At 40.1% G+C, this 2,109-nt stretch overlaps 1 protein-coding gene across 1 annotated transcript; it reads left to right on the forward strand.

The window, feature by feature from the left end:
* Positions 1–347: 347 nt before the first annotated feature.
* On the forward strand, positions 348–1,196 carry LOC144239417 (rRNA-processing protein FCF1 homolog). The gene has a single exon (XM_077773478.1). It carries the CDS (start codon positions 370–372, stop codon positions 964–966), a length of 597 nt encoding a protein of 198 aa, XP_077629604.1. The 5' UTR covers positions 348–369; the 3' UTR covers positions 967–1,196.
* Positions 1,197–2,109: the final 913 nt, after the last annotated feature.

Consider the following 2,109-nt stretch of genomic DNA (forward strand, 5'->3'; position numbering starts at 1 on the left):
GATAGGAAAAATTCAAAGGCTAGCCACAGTCAATGACAATTATACTCACTCCCTCTCTTTCCCATTTCCCTTACCCACAGAAAGTCTGCTCCTATTTTCTTATGGATCCTTATAGAAATAGTATTATGGGGGCGCCTGGGTGGCGCAGTCGGTTAAGCATCTGACTTCAGTTCAGGTCGTGATCTCATAGGTTGTAAATTCCAGCCCCATGTCAGGCTCTATGCTGATAGCTCAGAGCCTGGAGCCTATTTCAGATTCTGTGCCTCCCTCTCTCTCTGCCCCTCCCCCACTCATGCTCTGTCTGTCTCTGTCTCTCTCAAGAATAAATAAATAGTAGGATTCCGGAAGAAACTAGAGTGCGGCGTGAACATGGGGAAGCAAAAGAAAGCAAGAAAGTATGCAACCATGAAGCGAATGCTTAGTCTCCGAGATCAGAGGCTTAAAGAGAAGGATAGATTGAAACCTAAAAAGAAAGAAAAGAAAGATCCCAGTGCACTCAAGGAAAGAGAAGTCCCCCAACATCCTTCCTGCTTATTCTTCCAATATAACACACAGCTGGGCCCACCTTACCACATCCTGGTTGATACCAACTTTATCAACTTTTCCATTAAAGCCAAACTCGATTTAGTACAATCAATGATGGACTGTCTGTATGCCAAGTGTATCCCTTGTATAACTGACTGTGTAATGGCTGAAATTGAGAAATTGGGTCAAAAGTATCGAGTGGCTCTAAGGATTGCCAAGGACCCAAGATTTGAACGATTACCATGCACACACAAAGGAACCTATGCAGATGACTGCTTAGTACAGAGAGTAACTCAGCACAAGTGTTACATTGTGGCCACAGTTGACCGGGACCTTAAACGAAGGATCCGGAAGATCCCTGGAGTTCCCATCATGTACATTTCTAACCATAGGTACAACATTGAGCGGATGCCGGATGATTATGGAGCCCCTCGGTTCTAATTCTAACACTCTAAAGATAGAGGTCCTGTGCCTTCCTTTACCAACTTTTTCTGTTGCCAGTTCATAGAGCAATACGCTGTAGCATGAATTATTTTCCTTACCCATTTGCTCTGTTATGAGCTGAGTATGGTTAAATACACTCATTGTTTGATGTTGTTTTGTTGAAATTGTTGAATTTGATTGTTCAAATTGTTGCAATTGTTGAAATTGATATTTTGTATCATTTTGAATTTTGTTGAATCTTTTTATAAATCAAATGACTGCACATATAAAAAAAAGAATAAATAAATAGTAAATAAGTTTTTAAAAATATCTTTTACTTAACATCTAATCTGTACATACCCCTAGTCTAGGATTTAATTTGGAAAAGATTTTTTTAAAAAGTCTTAAGACTATAGAAAATGTGCTGTAACCATAGCTCACAGGAATGTGAATTGGTAAAGCATTTCTGTAGCTATTAAGACTAGTTAAAACACGGGGCGCCTGGGTGGCTCAGCTGGTTAAGCGTCCGACTTCGGCTCANTTTTTTTTTTTTTAAAGACTAGTTAAAACACTGATTCTGGATTCTACTCTTAGTTTATGATCAAGTAGGATTGGGGTGGAGCCAAAGAATCTGCATTTCTGACAAGTTTCCAGATGATGCTGATCCTGATGCTGCTGGTCCACAGACCACACTTTGAGAACTAGTGATGTAGAGTATTCTGGTAACATTTAATTCAAGCCAGAAAAATATTCATAAACTTTGACCCAGGATAAATGAAGATGAGCAGGCTGCATCCCAACACCTGGTTTGGATGCTCCCCAGCTGACCCCTAGATATTTTTAAAAAGAAGCAAAGATAACTCTTATAGCTCAATTATTTGAAAATAAGGATCAAGTCATTTGATTCTCTGGGCCTTAGTATCCAGTCTGTCAAATAAGAATATTCAATCTACCTGATGATTGACCTAGTCCTACATTTCTATCCCTAAATTCTGTGTTGTTAAGAAACAACAAAAATTGGAAATAAATGAGAAATAATTAAAATGCATAAAGTGAGGGGTGCCTGGGTGGCTCAGTCGGTTAAGTGTCCGACTTCGGCTCAGGTCATAATCTCACGGTTCGTGGGTTCAAGCCCCACGGCGGGCTCTGTGCTGACAGCTC

Source organism: Crocuta crocuta, unplaced genomic scaffold, assembly GCF_008692635.1.
Source record: "Crocuta crocuta isolate KB4526 unplaced genomic scaffold, BGI_CrCroc_1.0 scaffold67, whole genome shotgun sequence".
Taxonomy (NCBI): domain Eukaryota; kingdom Metazoa; phylum Chordata; class Mammalia; order Carnivora; family Hyaenidae; genus Crocuta; species Crocuta crocuta.